The sequence below is a fragment of the Ochotona curzoniae genome, unplaced genomic scaffold (assembly GCF_017591425.1).
Source record: "Ochotona curzoniae isolate NIBS_2020 unplaced genomic scaffold, NIBS_Ocur_1.0 contig_4612, whole genome shotgun sequence".
Classification (NCBI taxonomy): domain Eukaryota; kingdom Metazoa; phylum Chordata; class Mammalia; order Lagomorpha; family Ochotonidae; genus Ochotona; species Ochotona curzoniae.
The window spans coordinates 1,370,020-1,390,814 of NW_024466343.1; the positions used below are offsets into that span (position 1 = coordinate 1,370,020).

General features: G+C 39.1%; 1 protein-coding gene across 2 annotated transcripts in view; it reads left to right on the plus strand.

Moving 5' to 3' along the window:
* LRRC7 (leucine rich repeat containing 7) overlaps nucleotides 1-20,795 on the plus strand; it is a 444,758-nt gene that overhangs the window by 189,027 nt on the left and 234,936 nt on the right. For both annotated transcript variants that reach the window (XM_040987263.1, XM_040987264.1), the window contains exon 4: nucleotides 6,102-6,219. In XM_040987263.1, the coding sequence (XP_040843197.1) occupies nucleotides 6,102-6,219 (118 nt within the window). The remainder of the gene's footprint in view (nucleotides 1-6,101; nucleotides 6,220-20,795) is intronic.

The following is a 20,795-nucleotide window of genomic DNA, read 5'->3' on the forward strand; positions in this document are numbered from 1 at the left end:
TCCTTTATTACTAAGTCCTGTAATGCATTTTCTGTGCTTTGCTTGAAATTGATTGGTTTGCTACCAAGTGTGTAAAAGTTTGAGCATTTCTTGTATGCAGTAGTTTCTGTGAAATAGAGGGAATTAACTAAAAATGATCCTAATATGTTTCTCCTCCTTTCCCTCCCCATTCTCACCCCACACCATCTTCCTCCTTATTATTACAGTAGTAGTCCTTCAGCAATAGTTACATGTCCAACAACATGCTATGTAAGTGTATCATGGCATTGTAGGTATAGACAATGGGAGAAATTCTAGTATCATACAGTCAAAGAATATAGAACAGTTTTATTGGGAGTCCTCCTTTTGTTCAGGAGTAGAGATACATACTGCAACATATCTTCCCTTTCTGATATGCTAATCTCTATTATGCAGTTCCTCTATAAGGATGTATGTATGTGCATGCTCACCTATATTTCTATTTATCTTGTATTTTGTATGACAGTTGACTTATATCAGAGAGAACAAATGATATTTGTCCTTTGGGGATTGGTATATTCTACTGAGAGTAACAATTGGGATCATTTTGTGGCAAATGGTAGAATTTTGTTCCTTTTAATTTCTGCATAAGTATCCCACTGAATAGATACACCATTGTTTTTTGTTTTGTTTTGTTTTTTAATCTATTCTTCTTTTGATGGGAATCTGCATTGTTTCTAGGTCTTCACTGTTATGGATTGTACTGCCATAAATATAGGGTTGTGGATCACTTTCTCATATGCAGACTTCACTTCTTTTAAATATGTTCCCAGGAGTGGGATAGCTGGGACATATTTTAGATTAATTTTCAATTCTCAGTGCATTCTCCATAATGACTTTCATAGTGGCTGCACTAGCCTACCCTCCCACCAGATTTGGAGTGAGGTACCTTTTTGCCCACTATACAACAGCAGATGTTGTTAGTAGATTTCACAATGTAGTCCAATTCTATTGGAGTTAGGTGGAATCTCAATGAGATTTTTATTTGTATTTCTCTAATAGCTAATGAGCCTAAGCGTTTTTTCATAGGTCTATTAGCCACTTCAATTTGTTGTTTTGAAAAATGCCTGCTCATTTCCTTAGCCCATTTGTTCACAGGGTTGCTTGTTTTGTTATTTTTGCATTTCTAAAGTTCTTTGAAAACCATGAATATTATCTGTTGTGTAGTGAGCAAAGATTTTCTCTCATTCGGCTAGTTGCCTCTTCCCTTTGTTAATCATTTCCTTTGCTTATAGAAGCTTCTTACTTTTATGTAATTCCATTTGTTTATTTTGATTCTGACTGCTTGTGTTTCTGGAGAATTTACTAAGAAATTACTCCCCAAGTGGTCACAATGACTGGCGTTGAGCCAATCCGAAATTATGAGCCAGGGGCTTCTTCCTGGTCTCCCACATGGGTGCAGGATCCCAAGGGTTTAGGTCATCCTCTACTGCTTTCCCAGGCCACAAGCAGGGAGCTGGATGGGAATTGGAGCAACTGGGACATAGGAGATGAACTGGTGCCAGATAGGATACTGGTGTGTGCAAGGTGAGGATATTAGCCACTGAGCCATTGCACCAGGCTCAGGATTTTTTAACCATTGATATTCCTTTTTGATTTAGGTTCTTGATTTTTTACAATTTGTCTTATGAAAGTACCTTTACTGAAATCTCTTGGTAGAGAACTCAGTTTTCTATAAAGTATCATTTTGCCCTTTTCTCAATAGATAGTTGTACTCTTAAAGTAATGTGTAATAGTAGCCACTTATAATTCTCATTGTTGAAAATTCATCTGCTCTTCCACTTTTCACTTAAATTGTTTTTAAACATTTGTTTGAATGAAGACTGAGACAAAGGGAAGAAGAGCTCCCATTGACTGAGTCATCCCCCTAATGTCCTACGTTGACTGATGCTGACCGTGCTGAAACGGGGAGCAAGGAATGTAATTTAGATCTCCAAAATCTGTGGTTTGTAGGAAGTTGGAGTGTAGAGTCAGAACTAAGCACATTGTGATGTCAGTCACGACTGTTTAACCTTTAGGCTAAATATTTCATCCCTATTTTATTTTTTAAACTGCCATGATCCTTATACATATTTGTGAGGTCCAGTATGGTCATTTAACACATGAATAAATACATATTGCCCAAACCTTATTAAGTAGCTTTTCTTGGATGTGTACTATTTGTACGTTTTGGAAATTTTTAGATTTCTCCTCTTCAGTTATTTGAAATTATACCATGAATAAGACTATACCAACTCTACAATTACTTAGAACATCAGAACTGACTCTGTCTTTCTCAGTCTTCTGAAGATAATTGCTTCTCTCAGGCAAATTGTAAGATCTACTGCTGCTGGGACTCTGTGATTTTGCATAAGGGAGTCCAATTGCTGCTGTTTAGAATTTCTTCTGCTTGCTCAATATGAAGATATGTCTTCCAAACTGAAATTTCTCAGCAATCTCATGATCTTTTTCCTTTAAGTTAACCAGAATTTTTAACTAGATCTTTATACATCATGTCATGGAGCAGTCCTTCCTGTATTTTCATCATCAGGTCTTTCATGCCACAATCATATGTATATATTTGCTTTTCATATCTAGTTGGTTTGGTCTTTTAATCAGGTGAGTGTAGCTGTGAGGGGTTTCGAGGAGTGTATACTGAGGCCTGGTAACTGGGTCTTGAACCTTGGAAATGCCTTAGGTCTTGGGGTGGCCTGGAAACAGGCGCCTGAAGGCGGGGTACATGAATGCCCTTCAGAGCACCACCTAGGTAACAGGCTCTGCTGCACTGCTCTCTGACCCATTCCCCATTACACTTGTTTTTATCCTTGGAAAACAGAAAAGACTGTAAATTCATGTGAACTGGGAAGAGGTTAGGAGAACTACCTTGCATGTTTACAACAACCATATGAGGCAAACTATTTCTAACTAGAAGACCAGGTATATTCGTAACAAAAAATACTCCCAGGGTTGTCTGTTCTAGGTTGTTTAGAAACCAGGGTACAACAGATGCAAGGAAAGTTTGCAATCAACATTTTGTCTTGGATTACTGATCCTTGGTCCCCTGTGTCAACAATGCTCCTGTGTCTCAAGTCCTGAGATCCAAAGAGATCCATTATTCAAACCTCTTATTTTATCTTCAGGCATTCAAATCTGTAAACATATTTTTTATATTTTTTTGTATTTGCTGTCTAATAATTCTAATATCTGCATTAATTCTGTGGCTAATTCTTTATTTTTTGTCAGTCTAGCTATATATGTACATTTTTGGAACATTAAGTGTTCCAAAGTAAAGATCCAAATTTAAAGTTCACTGCTTCAGAGCAGAATTGTATTTAGCTCTACACAACACTTGTAGACAATTTCCCACTGTGCCCATACTAAGATCTTCTATCTTCCCAGCTGCAATATCACTAACTTTGAGCCTAAGCCAAATGGAACAACAAATATCACCAGAACAAGAGCTAAATTCAGTCTCATTTAACTATACGGTATTACTATTATGATGATGATGGTGGTGGTGCAATTTAAATAATTACATTTGTTTATATTCACAGCTTAGTTAATTAAAGCAAGTGGAGGAGTGATGGAGAAAGGGATCAGCGAAGAAAAGCACAAAAATGAGACAGAGAGGGAGAGAATGGAGAGGATGGGGAAAAGAGAGTTTTGCTGTCCTGAACAGTTACTTTTTTTTAATATTTTGTCCAATATACCATGAAAACAGAAGTTGGCAATATATTTCCATGCCCTTAGCTTCAGTAATAAAAACTAATCACAGCATGGAACAGATAATCAGTGTAAGGGTGAAACAGCTGTCATTATGGCATAAAAGGTAGAGATGCCACCTGTGGTACAGACACCACATAATTGCAATGGTTCATGTTCTTCCTGCCCCAGTTCTGGTCCAGTCCATGTGTCTGGCTCAAGAGAAGCAGCAAAAGATGACCCATGTACTTGGGCTTCTGTTACCCAAGTGGGAAACCTGAGTGAAAACTCGGTCTCTTTCTCTTGCCATTTTTCTATCTTCTAACCCTTTCAAGTAAATAAATAAAACATAATCAATCAAGCAATTTTCTTTAAAGTATTGATGTTGTAGCACAACAAATTGTCTCTACTTGGAACACCAGCATTCCATATCCAAGCACCTGGCTCCTGTTTTGGCTACTTACTTTCCTATGCAGCTTCCTGTGGACATGCTTTGGAGGCAAGGTGTTGCCTCATATAAAATTGAAGAATATCAGGTCTTCTGTTGAGTGTTGAGGGTTTTGAAAGTGTGTTTGAGATGATGAAACAAATTCCCAAAGAACACTACTCTTTCTTAAACCACCTATGTGGACATTGTTTAAAACGGTCACAGTAATGGTATGTCTTACCAATACAAGCAATGAAATATTTTAAATTCATATTGTATGTAAATTCACATGTAAGAGTCCCAACCAAATGATAAAGGCTGGAAATAAATTAAACTTTACCGAAAGTGTGGACAATTGTCTTACTCCTTAGTGGGGAAATTACCAGTTACAGTAGAAAGTATTCATTAAAGTATCCATCAAAGGTCTCTTTCTTGAGGTTCATAAAAAGAAACAGGAACTTCTTTGTATAGGATGTTGAAAATTAATTCTAGCATGAAATGAAGCATTTCAAATTATCTTTGAAAAGAGTCAAAAATTACTATCCCAATGAAAGAAATTTCAAGTTCTGTACTACGGAGCAAGAAGCACAAAGTAGCACCAACACAATCTGTTTTTTCAAAAATCTAACGCGCTTAGAAGTAACAACCTTGTCCTACGATGCTTTTCTCTATAAGTAATAAAATACATGTAACACTATGTAAGCCCAACTGCAAAAACCTGGATACCAAAATCTCCATCTATGGAAATTCAACCAAACAGAATTAGAAATATCTCACCAAAAAACCTCATTAAGATAACTTCTCCAGAAATTAATAGAAAAAAATTCTATCCTAGCTGTTCATATCATTGTTGTAGTAAAGATGAATTGCACAGAGCTGAATAATAAAATTGTTTTTTTCAAAATATGGTACCTTAAATACCTACAAGACCCAGGTCACTGGTGTGCTTGTGAAAAAGGAAGATATTTTGAGCTCTGTCCAGACCTACTTGGGTAGACTCCATGAAACCTATTTTTAAAAAGTGCACCCACCTGGCAGTGAGAATGCTTGAGTTATGAAGCATGTTTTGGCTCATCCCCATCTGTGACTTCAGACTGAAGACAGAAATGAGCCAATCACTAAACCGTCTTTCATCAAGTATTACAAGTTAAACATTTCACTTATAGATACTTATGAAGCAGAATGAGGAATACAAAAGAAACATGATCTCTGTATTTCAATGTTCTGTAGTTATGGCAATGCTACGTAAATAATTGTTCAATAGGGCAAGATGGAAATTATAATCTATGAAAGCAAATGGGTTATAGAAGTAAACCTACGGGAAGAGAAAGTGTCAGTGGCTAACAAGACATTAATAGTGCATAGGATAAGGTGGGGCAAGCATTTAGTACAGCACATGTAATACACCACATGGAATATCTGCATCTCAAATCAGAGTGTGTGATTTGAGCCTTGGCCCCTCTACTTTATAACCAACTTCCTGCAAATGTGTATGTTGGGAGGCAGTAGAGTGCTTTGATCTCTGCTACTCATGTAGGAGATCTTGACTGAGTTCCTCGTTCTTGGCTTCAGTGTAGCACAGCCCTGCTTACTGTGGGCATTTCAAGAGTAAATCAGCGATGGATGATCTCTGTCTGTTTCTCTGCCTGTCAATTCAGCAAACAATAAATGAGATTTTTTTTTCCCAAAGCATAAATATATACATTAAAAACTAGTGAACAAAAGAATAAGTAAAATTCATTGGATTTTTAATATCGTCAGCCTGGGAAGTAGAATATAGTGAAACATCAACTTGTGGGAAGGATGTAAAAGTATTCTGAAAGGAATTTAGATACAGATATGGAGGAAATGAAAGCTTATTTGTGGCTTTTGATTACCATATTTGCAAACCATTAGTTTGAATTTTGCTACTGAATTTATTTGCAAGTGCCTTTAACCAAACTGTGATCTAATTAAGGATTGTTTTGTATTGCAGCAATTGTTCAACTGTCAAGCTCTACGAAAACTAAGTATTCCTGATAATGACCTTTCAAGTCTGCCAACCACTATTGCTAGTTTAGTCAATCTTAAAGAACTCGACATCAGTAAAAATGGTAAGATTCTAAATATTTTTAGCTTTTTGTTGAAAATGTGTTTTTTTTTAAACTAGAAAACAATATAGAATTTCTTTTTTCTTGATTTTGTTTCAATTATAAATTTGTTTTGGTGAAAAGTTAATTCTAAATTACATGAAGAAACTCCAAAAGTTAATATAATATGTATACTATGGAAAATCTACAGTTTTCCAAGGGCATCTTGAATTACTCTCATAAGGGCAGACCCCTCTCTCATTATTATTATGAATGATTTCCTCAGACCTGATTTCTCTTTATATCCAGCTACATGATCCAAACTTTCTGGACTATTTTACGATTTTTGGTGCTGTTCCACACATTCAGTTTTTCCAAGTATCACTTTCTTAGCAAGGTCTGCATGATCATCCTACGTGAGATTATACTCTTAATTCTCTTCACATTGTTCTATTTTCCCTTGCACATATTGCCCCAAAATTATATAATTTATTGAATAACTATGTTTATTGTCTATCTTCTCCTGACCCAAAAGGTAAACTCTACTGTGTTATGGTAAAAAATTTCCTGTTTTAGTCATTGAAGTATCCAAAAAATTTAAGCCAAAGACTGTTACTCTTCATAATTGTAATATACATATATCTCTATTCAAAGTTGTATACCTGATTTTTTCTTCATAATGAAGCTGATGATATTTACGCTAATGATATTTTCCTTTGAGGATTTGTGGAAGTGACAGATATTCAGAAAATCTTCTGCATACCCGTTGATTCATCAAATCATTTCCTCCCAAATTATGTAATCTCTACATTTCACTAAACAAAAGCCAAATTGGTGAACGAATGTTTATCTAGTCACTATAATAACCCACAATTCCTCTGTAATTAAGCTAGCCAGTTAAACTACATGTGCGTATGCACATTCATAAGTGCACTGCTTTAGTTATTTCCATCAATACAGATAATGTCAAGGACTCATGCTCTCTGTCATCAAGCTTACATTTTAGTAGATGACTTCAACATTAAGCAAGCAATTTCAGTTGCAGATACATTCAGTGTGTAAGAAGCGCTTATAAGAGATGAAAACGATGTTACGTAGCTTATGTGATTGAGAAAGGTTTCCCAGAAAGTGGAGGGAAGATATAGTTATGGGATCACTACAAATGGCTTGAGTCTAAGCAAGAAAGGATCTCTTTAAGTAAAGATAATAAAAAATATATTAATCTCTTCTAAATATGATAATTCCTAGGAAATTTGATGATAATATCTCAACGGCTTTTTCCATTTTCATTCTTCCAGACCATCTTTCCCCATACTCATTCTCTTGCTACCCTCAGAGTTATCCCAAAAGTACTTTAAATAATAAAGTCTGTTAAGAACATCCTCTTTAAAAGACTCTCCTATTATTATACGTCAGAGATGTGTCCTATTCCACTTTGCTGTTATTTCTAAAATACTGAATTTTAAATTAGTTCTGTATTACCTGTGCCTTGCTAATCAGAACTAAAATTAAAAAATGTCCCTAGGGGCTCATTTTGCTTTGCTTTTTTAACTACCATATTTCTATTATCAAAAAGAAAACATTGTACAAGTCATTATAGCAACTCAATTAATATTTACTGAATGAACTCATGAATGAAAGGACATTTTAGAGCATGGAATACATGTTGTAATTCACCAGTGTTCATTGCTAATGCTTTTCTTCAAGCCTATTAGAGGCATTGAGAAGTTGATGTTTTTTAAAGAGATGGAACGTAATACAAATAAATAATCAGGATATGCCACAAAATACAATGAAACAATCATGTGATAAAAATTGCAATTACAAAATGTTAGAGAATAAAAAGAGTAAGTGAGACCTCTATGTTGGAATGCCGTTGTGTTGTTGCTTAAGCCAGTGCATAGATTATCAGCACCTCTGTGGGCATCAGTTTGAGTTCCAGGTGCTCCACTTCCTATGCACCTGAAGAGCATCATAAAATAGCCCAAGTCATGGGCCTCTAAACCTATGTTGGAGATGTAGAAGAAGCTCCTGGCTCCTGTCTTCTCCCTGACTCAGCCTCAGCCATTTCAGCCATTTGAGCAGTAAACCAGCAAAAGGAAGTTTCTCTCTCTCTCTCTCTCTCTCGCTCTCTCTCTCGTTCTCACTCTCACTCTGCCCTTCAAATGAATAAATGATTTTTTAAACACCTCTGTATTATTAAGGAAGTATCCATATAAAGGATGTTACCTGAAAATTTCCATGAAACTAACAACTAAATATAACACTCATTTGCAGGAGAAAGTAAGAGCATAAACAAGAAACACATATTTCTACATCAGTTTGACCTGCCACTTAGAGCATTTTCTAAGAGATAAATCTAAAGAACCATGTGCAGGTGTAAAGAGAGAATAACAACTAGATTTAGATCCAGTGATGATGACTTTGGATCTAACATAAGCATAGATTTGAAGCTCACATATTTTATAGATTAGTATTTATGTGCTTCAATAACTATTACTATTATATGTGTGTGTGTATGTGTGTATCTACACAAGAAATTCCATTTTCAAATTCTAATGTCTGAGAGATATCATATGGCTAATTCTCATCTTACATAGCTTTTAGGTAGAAATAACTCAAGAATACAAGTAAATACAAACTCATCTCATTTTTTTAAGAATTTTTTTTAATTGGAAAGGTAGATTTACCAAGAGAAGGCAATAAAAAAAGTTCTGTCTACTAATTCATTCCCCATGTGGCTGCAGCAGCTGGAGCTGAGCCAATCCAAAGCCAGGAGCCAGGACTTCTTCTAGATCTCTCATGTGGATACAGGGTCTAAGGGCTTAGGCCATCTTCTACTGCCTTCCCAGGCTACAAGCAGGGAGCTAGATGGGAGATGGAGCACCTGAGACATAAATTGGTGCCTGCATAGCATCCTGGCATTTGCAAGGAAAAAATTTAGCTACTGAGCCATCACACCAAGCACTTCTCAATTTGAAGATCAGGAAACAGTTATCACCAATTGTAAACATGAACCCCTGAGAAATACAACATTTTATGTCAAAAAGACATTCAAGAGGTGGAGAACCACTCAGCAACACCAATGCAGTACAAAAGGCCTGATGATAATGGTGGTGGATTAGCCTTCTTAGGAAATTACACAAGCAGAAAAAGATCTCATCACATCAGCCTTTTCTAGAAAATCATAGATTACAAAGCTGTAACTGAATTCTATGAAAAAGACTTGAGACCAAGTTACTTCAGGAGCATAATGCATCCTTTGGGAATCTGTGAAGGGAAAGGAAAAATGTTAAATAAATGCAGTGTCAGCACCAAAGTTGAAAATAGTCCCGATAGAAAGAGGTAAATCATGTGAACAGCAGTGCTGCTATTTAGGGACACAGCACAGAATGATTATTTGAATAAATTCATTCATTTACTAGTCAACCTAGTAGGAAGCATGCATGAAATAAGCTTGAAGTAGATGAGTGATCTAATAATGAAACCAATGTACACCAAGACTGAGCTTAAAACAAACATAATTTGTCCACATGGCCTCCAATCTTATTTTTATTCCTATTCTTCTGCCTGTCATCCAGATTTGCCACCTTTTCCTGTATGATTTAAGAATACTAGTTTACATGAAAACCTTAGGATAAGTGAGCTTTCACAATTTTAAATATGTGTCACATACCTCTGTATCTATCTCTCTGAAAGCCATCTCTCTTTCATTTCACTTCAGCTAATGTCAAATTGCCATTCAAAAATTCATTGCTACAGTTCCTCATGACACAGGGAGCTGTGCTGTTTTCTCTGCTCCAAAGACTGCTTACTCTGTATTTTTTTCTTGAGATGTACTTATTTTCAAAGGCAGAGAAAAAGAGGGGAAAACAAGGAAGAGAAAGGTACAGAAGAGATCTTCCATCTACCAGTTCACTCCCCAAATCACTGTAATAGCTAAGTGTTAGCCACACTAAATCCAAAGCCAAGAACTCTATCTTGGTCTCCCATAAAGACAGCAGGGACTGCCTGCATAGCCATCCTACACTATTTCCTCAGGCACATTGGCTGGGAACTGGACCAGAAGCAGAGCATCCAGGTCTGGAGCCAATTCTCTTACATGGGAAGGTGGTATCACAAGTGGATGCTTTACCCACTGTAAAAAACTCCAGCCATTTCTTGTTTCCATATCAGCTCAGAATACTGTTTTCCACCTTCAAATATATATTTCAGGGGCACAGTGCGGTAGCCTGGTGACTGAAGTCCTCACCTTGCACATACTGGGATCCCATATAGGGCACAGTTCTAATCCCAGTGGCCCCACTTCCCATCCAGCTCCCTGTTTGCAACCTGGGAAAACATTCGAGGATGACCCAAACTCTTGTGATCCTGCACCCACATGGGAGACCCAAAAGAGGTTCCTGGCTCCTGTCTTTGGATCAGCTCAGTTATAGCCACTTCGAGAGTGAATCAGTAGATGGAAGATATTTCTCTGTCTCTCCTCCTCTCTGTATATTGGCTTTAGAATGTAATATGATATAATATAATATAGTATAATATAATATAATATAATATAATATAATATAATATAATATAATATAATTTAATTCAGGTTTTATTTATTCCTCACAGTCTAGACATGGAAAGTAATTGATTCTTCCTTTGTGATGCATTTTATATTGAATTTGTTTTTGTTTTAAAATTATCTTACTATGGTACGCATTTATTTTAATTTATTTGAATGCAGAATTACAGAGAGAGGGGTAAAGACAGAAAGAAATTTTCATTTTACTTCTTACTTCCCTTAGTGGCAATAATAAGGAACAGGTCCTATTGTGGATGGTTGGCATGGCCTAATAGCATGGATCATCTTCCACTGTGTTCATAGATGCATTATCAGCAAAGTGGATTAGAAGTAGAGCAGCCGGGCCTGGCACGGTGGCACAAGTGGTTAAGGTCCTCGCCTTGTATGCCCGGGATCCCATATGGGCGCCGGTTCTATCCCGGCAGCCCTGCTTCCCTTCCAGCTCCCTGCCTGTGGCCCGGGAAAGCAGTCGAGGACGGCCCAAAGCTTTGGGACCCTACACCCATGTGGGAGACCTGGAGGAAGTTCCTGGCTCCTGGCTTTTGATCGGCACAGCACTGGCCGTTGCGCTCACTGGGGGAGTGAATCATTGGACGGAAGATCTTCCTCTCTGTCTCTCCTCTGTGTATATCCGCCTTTCCAATAAAAAAATAATAAAAATAAATCTTTAAATAAATAAAATAAAGAAGTAGAGCAGCCAGGGTTAGAACCAGCACTCATATGAGATGCCAGTTTTGCAAGCAAGGGCTTAGCTTAGTGGGTCATAACACTGGACTCAAAATTCTCTTGCTTTTAAACCTAAAATTTTAAATGTATTTATTTGTATTGCAAAGGCAGATTTTACAGAGAAGAGTAGATACAGAGAGAAAGATCTTCCATCTGCTGCTTCACTTCCCAAATGGTCACCAGAACTGAATTTTTGCCAGAACCGAATCAATCCAAAGCCAGGGACCAGCAGCTTCTTCTGTGTCTCCCATGCAGATGTGGGGTCCTTAGGCTTTGGGCCATCCTCTGTTGATTTTCCAGGCCACACGCAGGGAGATGGATCAGGAGAAAAGCAGCTAAGATAAAAACTGGCACCCATGTGAGATGCAAGCACTTGGAGGTAGAGGATTAGCCAAGTGAGCCATGATGCTAGCCAATAACTTTAAATTTTATATCATCAAGATTTGTGATATTCTTGAAACATTGGCTTCTGTTAATAATTTTCCTGTTAGAACTGTTCGCACAATATTCTGAATGCATGGTCAGTATTCAATAAATGTCTGACAGGTAATTAAGAGTTATACAAAATCATTGTTCTTATAAAAGAAATTTATTCATTTATAATAGAGACCTAACGTAGGAGAGAGACCCCACTTGTTACACAGAAACTCACTAAATGGTTTATCTGCGTTCCGGAAAAGATGGAAATGAACTATAATAAATGAGTAATTTAAATCATCTCTAGCTTTTCATATATTACTGTTAAATCTAATACAATTTTTGTTGAAAATAATTTTCCACTTCATGTCAGGCATAGCCCAGCCAGTCTTTTGTGCTTCAGACACAAAAGTAGCTAACAATATGCTGGGTATGGCTATAGAATTTCCAACAAACATGCCATATGGCAATATTTTAAACCCAACTCATTAACCATCCCAATTTGCTTTTTTAAAATTATCTGTTTTTCTATTATGGTGATTATTATCATTCAATGTACACTCATTCTCTCTCCCAACTCTCAGATGCTTTCATTTGTCAAATTCTGCTAAATTTACGTTATGAATATAGGACAAATCTATCTCCTTTTCACCATTCCTGTCATTACATTTAGTCCTCTGTCTCTTTGGAATTCTAGTTAACTAGCCTTCTAATTGGTCTCCTCATTTCCATTAATGTCACATTACCAAACCCATGCTGCACAAAGAGCCTTAAGACTGTTTGTAAATAGCTGATATTACCATATTACTCTCCAACAAAACACTTAGGATGATCTGTGACAAAGTATAGCCTTCCTTATTAAGAATGAAAAATCTCCAGAATTGAGGTCAACTGCCTTTTTCATTCCATGTGCCATTCTCAACAGGGTGATTTGTGCTTTTAATTGTGTATTTGGGGGATACTTAAGAGCTTCTTCAAATATTCAATATTTTTGTATCAGCTCTGTGAGTTTATTTGCCTGATTGCTTCTGCATATATCCGTTTTCACACCTCTGTTCTACTTGTCCAACCTAATTCATTATTAAGAACTCAGTTTACCAGCAGCAGTTTGTTGGGGGCTGGCAAATTCCAGGCTAGGTCTATCTCCATGCTCAGAGCCCTGATTCCAGCCACCATGAACACGCAGTGAGCTGTCTTGGGGCACCATTTGGTACCATTCTCCACCTACTGGCCACCTGATGGCAAGCTCTGGTGTTTGGGGGCTATGAATTGCTGCTTAGGCACCTCCATTTTCAGCCCACTGTGCTTCTGGGTTGCGAATCAATCCTCAAGACTCCCACTGACAGACTAACTTTTCCTTTCAAGGTAAGCAAGAGTACTGAGACCTGGTAGTTTGGAGGAGAGGGACCAGATGATCTTTATGGGTCAGACTGATATACCAGCCTCCTTTGAGTCCCGGGGAAGAACTTGTTATCACAAAACAATTGACTGTACACCAGTCCATGCAAAAGCTAAGACTGGGGGCTTGTCTAGCAGGACCAGATCCTAGTACATGAAAGAATGATGGATCAGGAGATGGGGCACATTAGGCAGGGTCATTACATTAACCAGCACATGAGAGAACCATTTACAGGGGAAGATTCAGTGGGGAATGTGTGGGCCAAACCCTGTGTAAATACTAGTTCCTCTGGTTAGCTCAAGAGTTGGAGTGGTGATGGACTAAACCAAGGAGCCTGCCATCACTCATGGGTAAGGAACCGACAATAGTCTGGATTGGTCAAGGCAGCAACACCAAAATGTGCATCAAAAATAGGGTGTGGGGTGGCCAGGGCTGCAATGTTCATCAGTTCATACAAGGCCAAAATGGAAGGGCAGACTATGCCAGACATTGGCCTAACACCCACTGGCATGTATGAGATCTGGGTCTGGGAGTGGGTCAAGTGGAGAAACTTGGGGAACTTATCCTGGTGGGTCATAGCTCCTACTGGTGATCACATGGTCCGGGCCTGGGGGTCAGACAAGCTGGGCAAAGTAGCTCCAATGGCTGGCAAATGTGTGGGTCAGTAATGGAACAGGGGGGAATGGAAAGGGCCAAGCAAACCTTAGCTCACAAACAAAAATAGAAATAGGATGGAGCAGAAGTCATGCCAAGCTAGGTTCTTACACCTACTGGTCTGCATGAGCCAGGGATGCCAGGCCACCACATTGAAGGCAAAGGCCAAGACAAGTCAGGGACTATGCCAAGCTGAGTCAGAACAGCACTGACACATGTGCGATCTATAGCTGGGAACAGACCTGGTTGGGGAGTTAAGGGGACTAGCCTAGCTGGGTTAGGGTTCCCATTGGTGAGTGCGGTGGCTGGAGTGGGGGCTGCATTCTGGTCTGCAGTATCCCTTGGCACAATTGTGGACGGACTGGGACAGGACACATCAAGCTAGGCTAGACTCCAGCTCCATCTGGTGCTCTAGATGATCAGAGTAAATATAGGATGGACTAGAATAGGTCTCTGCCCCTACCGAACCATGTATTAGCTGTGTCTGGGTATAGACAAGCCTTGGCTGGGCTAAAACATCCAACGATAACAACCAGAATGGGTTGAAGGCCAGTCAGGAAAGGCCACTGTTCCAGCTAGGACAAAAGGTGGACTAAGAAGGGTTGGCCCAGGGACCCACTCATATGCACAAAATCTGGCATTGAGAGAGGTTCTGATAGAGAAGCCTGGGCAACTCCTCTGGCAGGGCATAGTCCCTGCAAGTGAGCATAAGAAGCATGATAAGGAACAGCCCAGACCAGGGCAGGGAAAGGTACCTACCATCATATATTTGGCACAGGTCAAGGGCAGGCCAGGCTGAACCAATTCACATCAGCCACTGATGAATCTGAACACAACGGAGTGTGGGTCGAGCCAGGTTTGGTCACAACACATACCAATACACATGGCTAGGATAAGGTACATGCTGGGCTGGACTGGACTGTAACCCTCACCAGCTGGAATTGGGGGTGGGTCAGAGCGGGCCAGGCTACAGCACCCACTAGCAAATGCCAAGGTGAGGCTGGCCATGCCAGACTGGGATGCAGTGCTAATAGGAACCAGGGAAGGAGGGAGTAATGCTGGTAGGGGGGATGTGGAGGCCCCCCTGCTGTAACAACTCTCCCACTGGAGAGCATGAGTTGGAATGGGGACACACCAGACAAGGCAGGGCTACAACACCTGTGGGCCTCATGCAAGCCAGATCAGGGAAGAGCCAGGCTTGGTTGACTGTCCCTACTCTCCCTACTGTGCAAGCACAAATCAGAATAGGTGAGGGTTAATTGGGCTTTGACACAGCATGAGATAGCAGATGCTAGCACTGGTGGTTAATCTGTCAAGTTAAACACAGAATCATGATCCGGGAGTGGGAGTGGCCTAGTAGGAAAATTAGTGGGCACCTCCTTCTTGGGTTACCACTCCCACTGCAGAGCATGAAAACCAGGACTGGAGCAGGAGGGCTAGACAGAAAGGGACCCACCAGCATATGTGTGGGCTTGTTAGTGGAGCTGGTTAAGTTGAACTAAGCTTTAATGCCCATTGACATGTAATATCTGAATGGGATGTGGGACAAACTGGACTCGTCTGCTGTATATACTGACAAGCACTGGAAGCAGAGCAGGGGGCTGGCCTGGTGGGGGTTATTGTGGATCGTTCCGGGTAGGCTGCAGCTCCCACTGGTTTATGTGAAGGCCAAGTATGTGCTGGGCAGAATCAGGCTGGACTGCAACACCCATTGGGTCTTGTGGAAGACAGGGCTGGAAACAAAACCGATCCTGCAATTGCAACCACCAGCTGATTGGGGTGATGGACTATGCCAGGCCCTGTGCTTGCAAGTACACACAAGGATCTGGTCTGGGATCACTGCAAAGTTTCTTTGGGGATCTCTGCAATTAAACTGCCGGACTCAGAACCTCAACCATGAAAAGAAGTGCAGATTCCATGGTCTGCCATGGAGTGAAAATGCCAGAGCTGGGCCTCCTCAGAGGCTCAGACAGAGCAGTGAACAGCATATCCAGATGCACATGGAGGATATGACAGTCTATCAGAACCTGCAGAGGATACTTGGTACCACAACAGAGGACAGAACAACTCAATCAACTACCCCAACCATATGTTGGCAGTGAAAACCAGGCAAATGGAGACTCTAAGGAGGACTATGTCAGTCAGGGGATTCTGCAACAACTTCATCATGCTTGGAATGGCAAGACTGGCAGCAATTCAGAACTGTTGAACTATCAAAAACCCTTGGGCAAGACCCTTGGAGCATGTCCCACATCAGGGATCTAGGATGGATGGATGTTCTCCCTTTATCTCCCCTTTACCCCAGATACAGAAAAAAAGAATGTAGAAATAATAGTCTTACCCACTTTTCTGTAGCCCTTGACCCTTTGTGCCTTAATTAGCCATGTAAAAATTGTCGAAAATAAAGAAATAATAAGAAAAAATTTCAGTTTAGCCATGACTTGGAATTCAGTTCAAATTCATGTAATCTCTCTATTTGAAAATGAAGCCAAAGACCTACTTTTGTGTTAACTATCCTGTTTATTCTTCCTAAAAATAAACACTTGAGATAGTTAAAGTGCTTGTGAGACTTTAACTTTTAAACTATTTCAATCATAAAGGAAACAATTCAAAATTTTCAGCATGAGATAGATAATATGAGACATCAATGTGGCAATATAGGGATTGGGCTTAACATGCTTATATTAAATAATACATATCACATTTTAACATAACAAAATGCTTTATGAAAAATGAAAATTTTCATGCCATTCCTTCTTAGTTGTTACCTCTGAGTGAATGTGTTTAAAGTGTTAAAGAATTGCTAATGCATTATACATACATATAGATATTGTGCTGCAAAAATTGTATTATGTAATGTCTTTCTGAAATTTATCCTTGTTGATCAATACAGAGCTAGTGGCACTAACGAAAGATCAAAGCTCCCCCTGTTCAAATCCTTGTCCATTCCTAGAGCTATTAGATAGATTCAATATCATTCAAACACATGGATAAACATAATTCTTTAATGTGTATTTCATTAATGAAGTTGGCATTTTCCCATATTTTTATTTTCCAGTTCAGAGAATCTTCCCTATAGATCTGCATTTTTAATGGCCTTTTATTTTGGTTTGTCTTCCAAATTCCTTCTTTTTCAATATTTTTTTTACTCAAAAGGCAGAGTTACAGATAAAGAGAGACAGACAGACAGATCTATTCTTTGCCAGTTCATTCTCCAGAAGACAACAAGATTTAGCAACTGTACTCAGGTTGCAGCTGGGAACATCATCCTGAGCAAGCTGTCAGCCAACTTGGACTTTAGCGTGAGTGGCAGAGACACAGGTATTTGAACTATCTGCTTATACTTGGCCAGATATTTTCTCAGGGAGCTGGATTCAAAGTGGAGCAGCTGGGACACAAACTCAACCACATATGTGATACTGACAATATAGGCAGTTATTTGATTCATTAAGCCACTGTGATGGCCCATGTCTTAAAAAATGTGTGTAACCTAAACACAAATCACTCATCAATTATATGACTTTAAAGTATTCTTTACTAACATTCAAGTTAGAAACTTTGGTATAAAGGAGTTTGCACATTCAATGCACAGAATTTTGTCACTCTATATTTTATATTTATAGTTTATATTTTGTAGCTTATTTTAGAGAATTTTCTTCACTCCAAAATTGCAAAAAAAAAAAAAATTCATGATTTTTTTCTAAAGTGTTTTGTTTTTTCATGTTAAATCTTTAATTAGTTTAGAATTTTTTCTATAAATGTTCAAAATTTATCTTTTTCCAAAGACCAATGAACAACTGTCATTCCAGATTTATTTATTATTTACATAATATGTATATAAATTTTTCCCAACTTCTGTTGCATTATGTCAGTTTATTTCCCTATTTTGGTACCAACACCACATTTTTTTAAAGATTTATTTGTTTTTGGGCCCGGTGTGGTGGCGCAAGTGGTTAAGGTCCTTGTCTTGCACGCCCGGGATCCCATATGGGCGCTGGTTCTAATCCTGACAGCCCCGCTTCCCATCCAGCTCCCTGCCTGTGGCCCAGGAAAGCAGTCGAGGACGGCCCAAAGCTTTGGGACCCTGCACCCTTGTGGGAGACCCGGAAGAGGCTCCTGGCTTCAGATCGGCCTAGCATTGGCTGTTGCGCTCGCTTAGGGAGTGAATCATCGGACAGAAGATCTTCCTCTCTGTCTCTCCTCTCTGTATATCCGCCTTTCCAATAAAAAATAATAAAAATAAATCTTTAAAAAAAAGATTTATTTGTTTTTATTGAAAAGGCACATTGACATGGGGAGAGAGAGAGAGAGAATCTTTCATCCAATGTTTCACTCTCACAAATGACTGCAACAGCTGAAGCTGAGCTGATCCAAAGCTGGAGTCAGGAGCCTCTTGCAGATTACCCACATGGATGAAGGGTCCCACCGGCTTGGACCATCCTCTGCTTTCCCAGGCCATGAGTAGGGAACTAGATGGGAAGCGGAGCATCTGGGACACAAACAGGCAGCCTTATGGAATCCTGGAGCTTGGAGGTAGAGGATTAGCTAACTGAGCCATTGCATAGGGTCCAACACTGCTCTTTCTAAATGCTAACCACATTTAAATAATTAGAGATTTTATAAAAGTGATCCTTCATCTTTTAAATCTTTTTATTATCAAATTGCATTTATTTATGCATGAGTGAATGCATCTCTTCTCAGGTCAATAGGATTTCTTTACCCATTATTCCTCACACACTAAATCATTAATGATGTATTTATACTATGTGCATGAGATATAAATGTATTTAATGATATTTTATCTCTAAGTAGCCTGTGCCTATTTGTAAAACCCAAAGGAGTAAATTGTTTTACATGATAAAGCAAGATAATGAATAATAAGGTTTAAATAGACAGTGATTCATTTCAAGTCTGATTGCTGAATTGTCTTAGTTTCATTGACACTATGTTGTAAGAACTTTAGTGTAAATAAATTAATTGTAATTTTTTTCATTTTGTTGCAATTAAGTGATTTTTCTCTCATCCTCTAAAAGTTATTTCTATACATGAATGCATTCAAATAGCATTAGAGTGGGCAAAATCACTATGGTGAGATATAACAAAAAGCAATCAAAGTTGAAGGTATTATAATATGTTCTACTTACTTGCCAATTATTTTATCCTTTTGCTCAAACACTTACAAGTGTGGAAAACAAATCATATCCTTTTCTAAGGGAGAGTGAGGATTCTTTTTCCTTTCTCAAACTTACTAGAGAAAACAGATATGAGTTACCAGTTACATGACCCCTCCCTTAAAAATCTTAATATTTGCACATAATAAAAAAGAGAATAGAGACTCTGGTAATGAATATATTATAAACTTAAGCTGGTGTCCATTACAGGATGCTTTGCTTGGATTGAGAAAAAAACAGTTGTTGTAAGAAGCAATGAATGTGTTCTCTGGTATTTGTTAAGGCATTCAACAGGTTATTTAGTGTAAAACTTAGCATTTTATCCAGTTAAATGCCCTACACTCTAAAAATTATTAACTCTTCCCTACTTTAAAACAACCTTTCTTTTCCTGAGATCCCTGCACCACATGGGGTACCAGAATCCCATGAGTACCAGTTTGCATCTGGGCTGTTCTAATTTCAACCAATGTACATGGGAAAGCAGTAAAAGACAGCTCAAGTCTGTGGACTCTTAAACCCATATGGGAGATCCAGAAGAAGCTCCTGGTTCCTGATTCCTAGCTCCTGGCTCCTGGGTTCAGACTAACCCAGCTCTGACCATTGTGACCAGCGGTGGAAGAGTCTAGATAGATAGATAGATAGATAGATAGATAGATAGATAGATAGATAGATAGATCTCCCACTCTGTAACATTGCCTTTCAAATAAAAGTAAATATTAAAAAAGAAAAGGCAGATATCCTTCTTAACAGAATCTACTTTTGCCCAGGGCTATATACATAAGTTGCATTGTTAAAGTACACTGATTGAGCCTAGCACATTGGCTCAGTGGCTAAATATTTCCTCTGTTTCTGTTATAACCACCACAACAGAAATCATGGTAACACTAACTCAATCACTTTGTCCTGCTGCCTTCTCAGCCTGAGGCCCTGGCTTTTAACCTTTCTAATGTATTTATCAAGACAGAAAATAGGGAGAATCAAGATGGTGGAATAGGGTGAGGACATGTTAAAACATACAGAGAAACATTTAATCAGGATGAAGCAGAGAGGACACATTACAGAAAATAGGAGAGAACAGAACAACAGCAGAGGGGTACCTGGAGACTGACAGACACAGGAAAGCAGCAGACACAATGGTGTGGTGTTGCAATGACTGATATTCCAGTGACATACAGCTAACTGTGATCTGAACTCCACCAGCAGCCAGAACTCCACCAGCAACCAGGTGGGAAGAGACTTTCAATGGGAGCTTGGGAGGTGAACCCAGACAAAGAACTGTCCATCCTGCTGGTCCATTTGATTTCAGAGACTGAGCAGCAGATCCCAGATGGGCAGTGTGAGAACAGGGTGGATTTCACAACCCAGTCAGCCCTCTAGAGTCTAATTGGGTGCCATTTTGCTTGCAGAGGCAAAGGCAAGGCCTGAGCATACACTGAGCTGGGAGTGAACTCATTTCTGACTCAGTGAACTGCAGCAATGTGGCATTCTATAGGTTCCACGCAAGACAGGTATGGGTAGCCCTCAGACCTTACAGCCAGCAGATCAAGAACTCTAGTATAGTGGTACGCCAGATGCCATTGGGTACACTGTGGCAAAAGCTTTAGAACTGCAGAGGACAACAGTGAACTGCACATGTGCTGAGCTCAGAGAGAACTCACTGAGTTCC